The sequence below is a fragment of the Dunckerocampus dactyliophorus genome, chromosome 4, assembly GCF_027744805.1.
Source record: "Dunckerocampus dactyliophorus isolate RoL2022-P2 chromosome 4, RoL_Ddac_1.1, whole genome shotgun sequence".
In the NCBI taxonomy this organism is placed as follows: Eukaryota; Metazoa; Chordata; class Actinopteri; order Syngnathiformes; family Syngnathidae; genus Dunckerocampus; species Dunckerocampus dactyliophorus.
Genome location: NC_072822.1, coordinates 30,938,506 through 30,951,665, shown reverse-complemented (window position 1 = coordinate 30,951,665; position 13,160 = coordinate 30,938,506). Strand labels below are relative to the sequence as shown.

The 13,160-nt window shown below is 42.6% G+C and overlaps 1 protein-coding gene across 1 annotated transcript; it reads right to left on the bottom strand.

The window, feature by feature from the left end:
* Positions 1-4,947: 4,947 nt before the first annotated feature.
* Positions 4,948-13,080, bottom strand: LOC129179221 (zinc finger protein OZF-like). Its single transcript, XM_054772178.1, has 2 exons — positions 12,776-13,080; positions 4,948-8,473 (listed from the first exon to the last, which is right to left on the bottom strand). The coding sequence occupies exons 1-2, from the start codon at positions 12,891-12,893 to the stop codon at positions 6,915-6,917; spliced, it is 1,677 nt and encodes a 558-aa protein (XP_054628153.1). The 5' UTR covers positions 12,894-13,080; the 3' UTR covers positions 4,948-6,914.
* Positions 13,081-13,160: the final 80 nt, after the last annotated feature.

The following is a 13,160-nucleotide window of genomic DNA, read 5'->3' as shown; positions in this document are numbered from 1 at the left end:
GAGTCTGTCACAACATGTTGCTAACTTCCGCCTTTGTCTTCTGTTTTGTCTTTGGATTCTTGAAGCATCCATGATGTCACATTGCTGCCATTTTACGGCGATATTGAAGACGACGCATGAGAGCTGAGGAAGAAAGAAGAGCTGCAACGAGGTCACAATCTACAGTAAATCGCCTTCATTCCAAAAAATGTTTGCAACACAAACAAAACAAAAATGACTTTTGTACATGTAGAATATTATCCATACGGATGATATTCAACATGTAGAAAAGTCCCAAAAGTGGTTCTTAACAGGGTTGTAAGAAAGCCAGCACGTCATTGGAGTGCTATCTCATCACCTTCTAGGTACCTTGTCACGTATGACTTCATCGCACGTGAGAAGTTACCTAGAAGGTGATGAGATGCTTGGTGTATGATACCAGTGTCCCTCATGAGTTCCAAATGAGTGTGCTGTTAAAATAAGCATCTACACAATTCTATGCATTGACTATGTTTGTTTTTTTTAGCACAAACTGAACAGGAAAATGTTCATTCTCCATTGTGTGTCAACATGTGTGCTTTCAAATTTGTCTTATGAGAATACATTTTTCCGCAAACTGAGCATCTAAAAGGTTTTTCCCCGGTGTGCGTTCTCACGTGTGATGCCATATTTACCATTTGAGAAAATCTTTTACCGCAAACTGAGCAACTAAAAGGTCTTTCTCCTGTGTGTGCACGCATGTGTTGAGTGAAATCCCCCATTTTAGAAAATCTTTTAGCACAAACTGAGCAAGTCAAACAGCTTAGTTGTCTTCTTTTTAGAGCAGTCAGTGTCCTCCTATCACCTTCCCAGTCTTTATCGCTGCTCAAAGGTTCTTGGGTGTCGTCCCTGTCATCCTCAGGAGAGTGTGACGTTGTGTCATCACTATCTGATAGTGGAGCTAAGAAGTTGTCTGCTTGTGATCCTCCACAGTGGTCTCCATCAGCTTCTGGTGTCATGTGTTGTGGTGAGCTGCTGCTTGGAGTCTCCGCCCCTTTGCTCTCCTCACTTGGACTGTGATGAAGCTGTGAGGACTTAGGTGTTTTATCTTCACGGTCGTCAGTCTTCACAGAGACACCAGTCAGTAGCAACTTGGTGAGGTCATCCTCCTCCAGTCCTAGAAGATGCTCTCACATCCTCCTCTTCCTTTTTAATGCAGGGGAACTGTGGAACCTCCTGCTTCAACGTGGACCTCCCCCACTACCGTCCAGGCGGACGTTCTTCTTGATGAGCAGTCATCTGCTGGATATCTGCAGGACACAAACAATACAAACACACTAAACAAATCTGAAACCCCCATGAAATAGAATAAAATGTTGAAAAAACAAGTCAGTAATAAGTAGCTGCGTCATTGCTGTTTATCAGCTGAAAAATGGGTTTGGGTACGTTTGATGCCAGTGTTTCCAGGAGGCAAGTGGGAGTTTTGCTCCAGGTGGTGAAGATGGCTCCACGGAGGGTATCCACTATCTGGAACTGCTGTCCATTTTTGTAAACCTCACTTGTCATCCATCCCCAAATGTTCTCATTTGGATTTAGATCAGGGGAACATGCAGGATGGTCCAAAAATACCAGGTTATTCCTCTAGAAGTCAGGCGGGCATTGTGAACTGCAGCGTCCTGTTGAAGAAGCCAGTCATTACCACACAAAAGAGGGCCAGTCATGAGGGACGCCCTCTGCAACATCGCCACATAGACATCTACCATTTGACGCCCTTGCACAACCTCAAGCTTCATTGATGGCGCCCCCTCCACTGTGCTGTGTGGAAAACATCTCAGGTGGGATCTCATTGTCATGCCAGTAACGTTGGAAGCCATCAGGACCGTCAAGGTTACATTTTTTCTCATTTGAGAAACTTTCTTCCACCTTTCAATGTCCCATGTTTGGTGCTCTTGTGCAACTTCCCAACGGGCAATTTTGTGGCGTTGAAGGACTCGAGGCCTTTGAAAAAAAAATTTCTTCTTAAAACCCTTCTCTCGCAGATGCCGTCTGATGGTTTTTGGACAGGGCCGGTGACATTTTTTTGGGTCCACGACTTGGGGCTTTTTTGTTCCATAGCCATCAGGCTCTTTGAAGACGTTTCAAATTACTGTCTTACTGCGAATTATTGAATAACTTGTTTACCTGTGTGAATATGAAGTATTTGTGCATGTTTTCTGGCATCTATAGAGGTCAGGTTGTTTTGGACAGCTTTGTTTTACACCCAAAACTAACTGGATTCCTTCATGACAACGAGGCAAGCTGGTAGGACTGTATTTTTCCTTCTTTACTGTCTATGGATTATGGATCAACGAGGAAAAAGGGATTGCTCTCCAAGCATAATCTCCTCTCCTCCCTCCCTGCAAAACTCCACTCCAACACTCCCCTCTCTGTTGTTTGCATATAAAATTAGATAAAGGTAAAAGTGATGGTAAATGTTTGCAATTATTTTTGCAACATTTTCTGCAAATAAAACTATTACCCATCTATTTTCTATGCCGCTTGTCCTCACTAGGGTCGCGGGGGTATGCTGGAGCCTATCCCAACTGACTTTTGGACTGGTCGCCAACGGGGCTTATTAAACAACCATTCACACTCACATTCACAAAAATGGACAATTTAGAGTCTGCATATTTTTGGAATGTGGGAGGAAACCGGAGTGTCCGGAGAAACCACACGCACACACGTGGAGAACATAGAAACTCCACAGAGAGATGCCCAAATGGAGATTCGAACCCATATCTTACCGATCCCGACTGTGTGGCCAATATGCTCACCACAAGGCCAACATGCGGCCCCGAACTATAATTACTGTCAACAAAATGTGTTTTGTGTTCAGATTTTTGGGTGTCTGGAACGGATTCCCTGGATTTACATTATTTTCTATGGGAAAACTTGCTTTGGTTAGAGTCAGTTTTGGTTTGAGTCAAACCTTCTTCAACGGTTGAATGACCCTTACTTAGGTTTGCAAGTAAGTTATTAAATAATTAAATTAATAACATAAATTAGATTAAAAAACAAATGATTACGTAATGAAAATATAATACATATAACAGTGTATAATAATTTATTAAATATATCAAACAGCTGAGAAATACATCAGCCACGTGACCCAGAGACAGTTTCGGAGGAGTAAATCCAGCAGAGGAACTGAGATAGCGCCATAGACATCCCGTATTATAAACAATTCCATCCGGCCCTGCTCGGTGTCTGACGAGAACAATTCTGGTCCTAAGACAAGTCCAATTGAGAACCTACTGCCCAAAATGTAGTCTTACCTGTGTGCTCCTGCCTGCACTCTTAGACGTGGCTCTGGATTCCTCCTTTTTCTGGAAAGAGTTTACCACAGCCTTTTCCATTCGTTTTGCAAAATCTACCAACATCCATGTTGCTGTCCTTAACACCATGTCCTTCACGAAATGTTTCTGTTAAATTTGGTCTCCAAACTAGCTTGTGAGAAAATTTCGCACATACACGACCGCTAATTACCAAGTTAAGATATGTAAAAAGTAGAAAGAAATCGAAAACATAAACATACCTTCGATGTGTAGCACGTCTTGTTAATAGCTTGCTTCTCCTCTCTTCGAGAAAGTTCCTCCTCGTACGACGCTCTTTCTTTCAAACAGCGCGAATATTTCATCGGCTGCCGCCAGTAGTCGCTCATGCACCAACTTTTCCAACATTTTTAGTGTTCACTCTTTTGTACTGCATCAAGCAGGTGTTTTGTCTCGCGTCTTCTTGCTAACATCCGTCTTTTTCTTCTTCGATGGAGGTTTTACCGCAGTGAACCACTGATCTGTCCTTAAAGAATCAGGATAGCTCATAAGTCGTACGCGCCCGTGCAAGCCGCTGAAGCCACAGAGAGGCCATCTTAGCATCTCGTACGTAGCAGACTACATTGGCACAGCGTACATAGTGTACAAAGCAGATGAAGAGGCTCGCAGAACATCTATATTTTACATTAAAAAGCGGGGAGATTCTCCCATTCCTTCAAGTAACGCAACCTTCGTCCCTTAAAAACCATTTGATACGTTATTCTCTATCTTTTGGCTATATTAAATGTACTTTTCCCCTTCCAATTCTCATTGCCTTTGGGGCAAAATTGTACTGTGCACCCTGGCTCAGCACTCCCCTATAGCAATGATAGTTTTACTCCTCTAGAAAGAGATTTTCATTTGAACTGCATATCCCATCCCTTTTTTCCACTAAAATCCATGGTCATGATCCTTTACTTTTATTCTTACTTTCATACAATTCACTATGCTCTCGTCTGTACAAAATATGAATCATAAAAGAGAGTGACTTTGGACAGGTTTTAAAATCATTTAACATTTTGATGATTTTTTTGTTTGTGTTATGAAATAGAAATAAGCTCTTTTCTGATATAGAAATATATTTGAACAAAAGCCACAGGAATACTATGTAATATAATATGTAATAATATATAAACATTGTCTCCATATGGGGGTTCATTTAAAATTCGGGTAAACAAAAAAAAAACAACATATTTTTTTATATTTGCAAGCAACCGCAAATGATTTAGTAGTCTAGTCGCGGTTGTTTGTTTACATATCCCCCACAGCCCCCTATGTAAAGCCGTTATGACTCAGGTATGGTATGATATCGACAGAATTTTTAAAAATGATCATACCCGAGTCCTTATGACTAAGCTCAAGCGCACCTGTTGTGAAGACTAACCTTGCATTTAGTGTGAGTGGGTAACAAACTAACAACACACTTAACAACTCACAAGTTCTGACATAAGTCATTGTCCGAGAAGTGTTTCTTGGGAGTGGTAATATGGCGGCCGCGTGGCTTCACAAGTCACTGACCAATGGCCTATCCAGATTCTTTAAGTACAGATCAGTGCAGTGAACTTGATTGAGTCAAGCCTCCACGACGTTGCACTGCCACCATCATGCGGCGGTATTGACAACTGCAAAGAGGTCACAATCAAGCTTTTTTTTTTATTACAAAGAATTTGTGCAACACAAACTAAACAAAAGGGACTTATGACGATACCTGTAGGATATAATACATTTGTAAACATTTTGGAAAGTCTTACTTGCTTCAGTGTAAGGCTTACACATGGGGTCCCGAACCGCTGGCCTGAGGATCAGTACCCGGCCAGAAAAAGCATCCAAAAAAGCTGAAGCCCAGCCGAACCTACTGACTAAATTACGAACACAGAGTGACAACGCTACATTCACTATTTCAATGCGTCGTCTTAATGCAGAGATGTCAAAACTTTTTCCACCGAGGGCCGCATGCTGAAAAATGAAAGCATGCAAGGCCCTCTTTGATATTTAGTAAACCAACACACATTTCAAGAAAAACTGCATCTCAGCTTTGTGATATGGGTGAAAATGTGTATTAGTAATATGAACTTGGGTCTTTTTTCATCTCTTTTTTTTTAAATTTCAAATATTTCAACTTCCTCTTCAATAAACTTTGTAAATTTTCTTTTCGTATTATGACTTCATTTCCATATTGTGACTGTATTCCCATCATTTTAGAACTTTTCCAAAAATGACTTTATTTTGTTTTCTTTATTTTTCATAATATTTTGACTTTTCAAAACATATTTTTTCTTTATTATTGAGTTTATTCTTTTTTTCTCGTTAGAATACGACTTTTTCCCACTTAATATTTTGACTTTATCCTCATAAAATTCCAGCAGGTTTTTTCCCCCATTTCTCCTGTTAGTTTTTTAAATAGTTTTTTTTTTTTTTTACATTTTCCAACAATTTAAAATATCATTTTATACATTTTGTTCTGGTAATTATGACTTTATTACAATACTATTTTGAGTTTATTGTTGTAACATAACTTTTTCCACAACCTAATTTTCCAAAAAAAAAAACTTTGTTGTTTTGTTTCTTTACTTTTACTTTAATCTTTATGTTATTAAAATTATGTCATTTTTCCTCATGTTATTGTCATTAAATTAAAACATTTTAATATTTTGACTTCATTCTTGTAAAATTACTACTGATTTTTCCATTTTTGCTTTAATTTTCCTGTTAATTTATACATTAATAATGAGTCATGGGTCAATAAAAAAAAATCAGGCGCAGGCCGCACTTTGGACACCCTATCTTAATGGCATATATTTGTATTTTAGTTCATTTAGCCATTATTATGTTTGAAAATGCTTCATTTAGGCAAAAATACGTACAATTTGCTTAAATATGCATTATTATTTACTAATAGGACATATTCAACAACAAAAAAATGATTTATTTGTACAGTATATATATTTGTAAAGCTGTGATAGAGTGAAGCCGCGAAATTCGAACCAAGATGTGGCGAGGTACGACTATATATCAATTGTGGAAATAATATGGCTTCTTTTTATGTAATAATAATAATAATAATACACAATCAATTGATTTTAATAATGTCGTGTTTTGTCAAACTTTGCCAGACTACTGGGCTACACAACAGATCATTAAAAAGAAATCTCACTTTTTAACTGACAATTCTTTCAATTTTCCATCACGAGCGGCCATTTTACTGAAGCGTATGCTCCTGCGTAAGGGTGCCAGCATCCACTACACCTTCCCCGTCCGAACTCTGCTGCATAGCTTGACGTGCACCTCCAAAACACCGAACCTCGTACTGCAGTGATGAGATTGATTGGACAGCTTGCAGTACATTCTTGGCCGTGGTGGCTGATGCTTCCCCCTCACTCTGCCCACCCACCAGCGAGCCTCACCAGTGGCAGCTATTGTTCATCAACTCATGTTTAGGACAACAAGTGAATGAGGATGGCGTTGGTGTGCCCTGGGTTTTGACTTTGTGTATTATTTCAAGTCTTTCGCATCTCATAAACAATGCCAGAAAGACTACTGGAATTTTTTTTGGTTACAATAATGACAGCCAATTTTTTTTGTTGCAGGCCGACTGCTCAAATCATCTCACCTTATTTTATTTTCATCTGAGGCTGACCCCAGTCCTTCTTGAGAAGCTTTTTCTCCGTTGTGTTTTCTTCTGTGTGATACCATATTTGATTTTTGAGAGAATCTTTTCCCACAAACTGAACAACTAAACGGTTTTTCTCCTGTGTGCGTTCTCAGGTGTGTGATCATGTGTGGTTTTTGGGAGAATCTTTTCCCGCAAACAGAACAGCTAAAGGGTTTTTCTCCCGTGTGCGTTCTCATGTGCGATCGCAAAGCTGCATCGTGAGAGAAGATTTTACCACAAACTGAACAATTAAAGGGTTTTTCTCCTGTGTGCGTTCTCATGTGTGATGTCATGTGTGGCTTTTGGGAAAATCTTTTACCACAAACCGTACAACTAAAGGGTTGCTCTCCCGTGTGTGTTCTCATGTGCGATCGTAACGTTGTATCATGAGAGAATATTTTACCACAAACTGAGCAACTAAAGGGTTTTTCTCCTGTGTGCGTTCTCATGTGTGATATCATGTGTGGCTTTTGAGTGAACCTTTTTCCACAAACTGAGCAAATAAAAGGTTTTTCTCCGGTGTGTTTGGACATGTGTCGACTCAAACTGTTACTGTGAGAAAATCTTTCACCACAAACTGAGCAACAAAACGGTGTTTTTCCTGTGTGTGTTCTCATGTGGATTAACATTGCCCCTTTATGGGAGAATCTTTTACCACAAACTGAGCAACAGAAAGGTTTTTCTCCTGTGTGGGTTCTCATGTGTGATACCATATTACTTTTGACTGAGAATCTTTTCTCACACACTGAACAACTAAAGGGTTTTTCACCTGTGTGTGTTCTCATGTGTTGAGTCAAATGACCCTTTTGAGTAAATGTTTTAGCACAAACTGAGCAGGTCAAACACGTTTTACCTGTCTTCTTTTTAGAGCATTCAGAGTGTTTCTTGTCAGTGTGAGTCCTCATATCACCTTCAGAATCTGTATCGCTACTCAACGGTTCGTGGGTGTCCTCCGTGTCTTCATCCTCAGGATAGTGTGACGTTGTGTCGTCACCATCTGACAGTGGAGCTAGGAGGTTGTCTACTTGTGGTTCGTCTTCAGAATCTTCAGTCTTCACAGAGACAACAGTCAGTGGCAACTTGGTTAAATCAGCCTCCTCCGGCCCTAGACAAGGCTCTCCTTCCTGAGTGATCCAGAGTTCCTCCTCTTCTTCTTTAACATGGGGGGGCTGTGAATCCTCCTGCTTCAAAGTGGAGCTCCCCTCCTGTGGCTGAGGGGGACGTTCTTCTTGATTACCAGTCAGCTGCTGGACGTCTGAAGGACACAACCAACATGACGACTCAGGTGGTTTGTCTTCATGGTCTTCAATTTTCACAGAGACAACAGTCAGTGGCAACTTGGTGAGATCAGCCTCCTCCGGCCCAAGAAGAAACTCTCCCTCTTGAGTGGTCCGGAGTTCCTCCTCTTCCTCTTTAACGTGGGGGGGCTGTGGATCCTCCGGTTTCAAAATGGATCTCCCCCCTTGCAGCCGAGGAGGACGTTCTTCTTGATGACCAATCAGCTGCTGGTTGCCTGCAGCACATAAACAACACAAACACACTTTACCTCAGACATGATCTGTGAGATGTTTCTCCTGGAACATGTTACACTTTCTTCTGTGTGTGTTTCATGGACATTCATTGAATGTCTGATGGAATGACGGATCACTGTTTACATGGCTTGGTTAGACTGGGACGAGAAAAGCTACAATCACAGAAAATAAAGTATTTGTTTCAATGGACATTCGCATACAAAAAAAACAGGGGTGTGACGAGATCTCGGGATTAAAATGTGACAAAATGACTCACCAGGAAAAAAAATGTCTCGTGGGCACTAGGGCTGGGACGATAATCAAGAAATCAATTAAGCACACAATAAATGAAAATTAACTCAATGAATTTGCCGCCCTCCAAATTTTGCCATGTGCATGCGCGTCTGTTTTCCTTGTATCTCGCTTCCAAATAGGCAGGAAGAGGATTCACTCGATGCACTGGATTCAGCAGCCAGGTGCATTTATTCCATAGAACAATGCAAAAAAAAACTACACATCGAGATGCAGAGCCTTCATCCCGACAGTCAACACTCACTAAGGCATTTGGTCAACAAAGCAAACACAAACTGAGCAGCGCAAAATGGTGTGCGCTCACAGAAAGTGTCATTTGCTGCATCGCCAAAAAGCTGGGTAGTTGAAAAGCCAGCATTTTGAGAAATGCTGCAAACGTTTGACAGAGAGTATGAAGCGCCTGCAATTCCACAATTTTACAACAGTGAAAGATAAAGTAAATCTATAAAATATATTATATATATTATTATTACGATGCATTAGCAAAACATTAGTGGTTAATTAGGTCTCAGAATAATGTTGATAATAATGTAGCCGCAAGAGGACACAAGCCAGTGTCTTATTGTGCCGGTCCCAAGCCCGGATAAATACAGAGGGTTGTGTCAGGAAGGGCATTCGACGTAAAACTTTTGCCAAATCAAACATGCGAATCAAACCTATGACTTCCATACCGGATCGGTTGAGGCCCGGGTTAACAACGCCAGCCATCGGTGCTGTTGACCTACAGGGTGCCGGTGGAAATTGGACTACTGTTGGTCGAAGAAGGAGAGGAGGAAAGTGTGTCCGTAGGAAGAGAGGACAGCATAGGATGGTGGTGTGTAGGATGACTCTGGTGGTGAGGAAGATGAAGAGGACAAAGACAGAGCAGAGGACAAAATGGTGGAAGGTGAAAAAGGAAGAGTGTTGCATGACTTTTAGGAAGGAGTTAAGACAGGCTCTGAGTGGTCAGGAGGTGCTTCCAGATGACTGAACAACTACGGCTAATGTGATCAGGGAGACAGGCAGGAGAGTACTTGGTGTGTCATCTGGAAGGAAAGTAGACAAGGAGACTTGGTGGTGGAATGAGGAGGTACAGGAGTGTATACAGAGAAAGAGGTTAGCTAAGAAGAAGTGGGACACTGAAAGGACTGAGGAGAGTAGACAGGAGTACAGGGAGATGCAGCGTAAGGTGAAAGTAGAGGTAGCAAAGGCCAAACAAGGCGCTTATGATGACTTGTATGCTAGGTTGGATAGTAAGGAGGGAGAGACTGATCTATACAGGTTGGCAAGACAGAGAGACAGAGAAGGGAAGGACGTGCAGCAGGTTAGGGTGATTAAGGATAGGGATGGAAGTCTATTGACAAGTGACAGTAGTGTGATGGGAAGATGGAAAGAATACTTTGAAGAGCTGATGAACGTGGAAAATGAGAGAGAACAAAGACTAGAAGAGGTGACTTTTGTGGACCAGGAAGTAGCAAAGATTAGTCAAGATGAAGTGAGGAGGGCATTGAAGAGGATGAAGAGTGGAAAGGCTGTTGGTCCTGATGATGTACCTGTAGAGGTTTGGAAGTGTCTAGGAGAGGCGGCAGTAGAGTTTCTGACTGGGTTGTTCAACAGGATCTTAGATCATGAAAAGATGCCCGAGGAATGGAGGAGAAGTGTGCTTGTGCCCATTTTGAAGAACAAGGGAGATGTGCAGAGCTGTGACAACCACAGAGGAATAAAGCTGATGAGCCATACAATGAAGTTATGGGAAAGAGTAGTTGAAGCTAGACTAAGGACAGAAGTGGGCATTTGTGAGCAGCAGTATGGTTTCATGCCAAAAAAAAAGAGTACTACAGAGGCAGTATTTGCTTTGAGGATGTTGATAGAGAAGTACAGAGAATGCTAGATGGAGCTGCATTGTGTTTTTGTAGATCTGGAGAAAGCTTATGACAGGGTGTCCGGGGAGGAACTGTGCTATTGTATGAGGAAGTCTGGAGTGGCAGAGAAGTATGTTAGAGCGGTACAGGACATGTATGAGGACTGGAAGACAGTGGTGAGGTGTGCTGTAGGTGTGACAGAGGAGTTCAAGGTGGAGGTGGGACTGCATCAGGGATCAGCTCTGAGCCCCTTCTTGTTCGCTATGGTGATGGACAGGCTGACAGACGAGGTTAGATAGGAATCTCCATGGACTATGATGTTTGCAGATGACATTGTGATCTGCAGTGAGAGCAGGGAACAGGTGGAGGAGAAGCTAGAGAGGTGGAGGTTTGCCCTGGAAAGGAGAGGAATGAAGGTTAGCCGCAGTAAGACACACATGTGTGTGAATGAGAGGGACCCAAGTGGAAGAGTGAGCTTACAGGGAGAAGAGATCAAGAAGGTGGAGGATTTTAAGTACTTAGGGTCAACAGTCCAGAGCAGTGGAGAGTGTGGAAAAGAGGTGAAGAAGCGTGTACAGGCAGGATGGTACGGGTGGAGAAAAGTGTCAGGTGTGATGTGTGATAGAAGAGTTTCAGCTAAAATGAAAGGAAAGGTGTACAAAACTGTGGTGAGACCAGCAATGTTGTTTGGTCTAGAGACAGTGTCAATGAGGAAAAGACAGGAGACAGAGCTGGAGGTAGCAGAGATGAAGATGCTGAGGTTCTCTCTGGGAGTGACCAGGAAGGATAGGATCAGGAATGAGTACATCAGAGGGACAGCACATGTTAGAGGTTTTGGAGATAAAGTCAGAGAGGCCAGACTGAGATGCTTTGGACATGTCCAGAGGAGAGATAGGGAATATATAGGTAGGAGGATGCTGAGTTTTGAACTGCCAGGCAGGAGGCCTAGAGGAAGACCAAAGAGGAGGTTTATGGATGTAGTGAAAGAGGACATGAAGGTAGTTGGTGTGAGAGAAGAGGATGCAGAAGACAGGGTTAGATGGAGGCAATTGATTCGCTGTGGCGACCCCTGAAGGGAAAAGCCCAAAGGAAAAGAAGAAGAATAATGTTGACAATAATATCGGTTATTGCCAATACTTTGTGGGACAATATATTGTCCGACAATCTTTGTGATGGTCACAGGCCTAGTGTGCACAGTGCAACTATAGTGACTGATAATATACATAATATGGAAGTGGCCATGCGGGAGGCAGCATTGGAACCGCAAATGAAGTACAGTCAAACCTGTATATAACGGCCACTTGCCTATAGCGGCCACTGAACAATCCCCCGCAGAAAATGTTCATGTTGTAGACCCTGTGTATAGCAGTCACCTGTCTAACGTGGCCAGCAGTCACCCATTTTGTACAGCGGCCAAAATACCGACTCAAGCAGAAGCTTCATGCACGAAAAAGTTTCATTTTTTAAGCAATGAAGCCGTCGTGTGTAGACTTTAATTACTGAGTCGTAGCTCAGTCACAATCATTCACAAGATGCACACAAAATCCACCACTTTTGCAGTTTCCCTTCAGCGGCCGCTATAGACAGGTTTGACTGTATTTGCACACGAGAAACCTTGCAAGCTGATCAGGGACACAGAGTCAGCCTACAAGGAGGTGGTCCGACATCTCCGGTGATGGTGTGGAATCAACAAACTACCTGAAATCAAGCAGCTAAGACGAAAGAGATGGTCACGGACTTCAGAATATCTAGGGAGTACTGAGCACCTCTACATCGATGGAGAGGAGGAAAATTTCCTCGGAGTCCACAACTCAGCAGACCTCACCCGTTCCATCAACAGCTCTTAGCAGGTGGGGAAAGCACGTCAAAGACTCTACTTCTGCGCTAAGCTACGTCAAGCCCAGCTACCCCAACACAACCTCTACAGACACCCAGAGCCTCCTGACCTACTGCTTGGTTCAGAAGCTCTCCTGGCGGACAGGAGGGACCTGCTGGTGAAAGCAACAGAGCAGGTGATTGGAGCCACACTACCCCCACTCAGACACATTCCGCAAACTGCTGCATAAAGCGAGTGCACTTATCTCTCCCCCCCCCCCCCCCCCCCCCCCCCCCTCCAAAAAAAGACGTTGTTGTAAACTTCACCTCACTCACCGTTATCTGCACTTTGGGGCTTTTTCTCCGTTGATGATTTGCTGGGAGTTGGTGGCGATAATTCTCTCCCGCCCTCTCTTCGACCGGACGTCGCCATCTTAGCAAAGCAGTGGTTCATCACGTCTTCAATCTTTACTCCAGATAGCACTCCGATGCTCTACCCTCAACTTCGGTTTCGTCGGCTTAAGAAAAGACCAATTTTTGACGCATCCGTTGCTATATTTGCTGTGAATCGATATAATCGTAATTTGTCTGAAACTTCTGTTGAGAGCTCCGGAAAACCACAGCCGCTCAGCGCCATTTTCTTGTTCTTCTTCTGTGGGTTATTGGCGGTTGGCAAACAACTTTTTGTGTACATTAGCGCCACCTTCTGAAGTGGAGTGTG